This window comes from Morone saxatilis, unplaced genomic scaffold (genome assembly GCF_004916995.1).
Source record: "Morone saxatilis isolate NCDOM2014 unplaced genomic scaffold, NCSU_SB_2.0 Contig16, whole genome shotgun sequence".
Classification (NCBI taxonomy): Eukaryota; Metazoa; Chordata; class Actinopteri; family Moronidae; genus Morone; species Morone saxatilis.
The window spans coordinates 47,886-48,099 of NW_023339718.1; the positions used below are offsets into that span (position 1 = coordinate 47,886).

A 214-nucleotide genomic window follows, 5' to 3' on the forward strand; every position below is an offset into this window, starting at 1 on the left:
TTAAACTGGGTGTAGCTGTGTGTGTGTATGTATGTGTGTGTGTGTGTGTGTGTGTGTTACCTCCATAACCAGCTGATGGGCGCGGGACACCAGAGTGAGGCCGTTGGCGTGGTTGAAGGTTTCAGAGATATCCTGTCCGAAGGTGTAGCCGGCACCTCGGGGAGAGATACCCCACCCACCACGATCATCAGGGTCCGACCACAGCAGGTCACAC

The 214-nt window shown here is 55.6% G+C and overlaps 1 protein-coding gene across 1 annotated transcript in view; it reads right to left on the reverse strand.

Moving 5' to 3' along the window:
• LOC118325921 (serine/threonine-protein phosphatase 2A catalytic subunit beta isoform) overlaps positions 1-214 on the reverse strand; it is a 10,553-nt gene that overhangs the window by 3,867 nt on the left and 6,472 nt on the right. The window contains exon 6 of the mRNA XM_035658779.1: positions 61-214. This exon is cut by the window's right edge and continues 8 nt beyond it. Within this exon, the coding sequence (XP_035514672.1) occupies positions 61-214 (154 nt within the window). The remainder of the gene's footprint in view (positions 1-60) is intronic.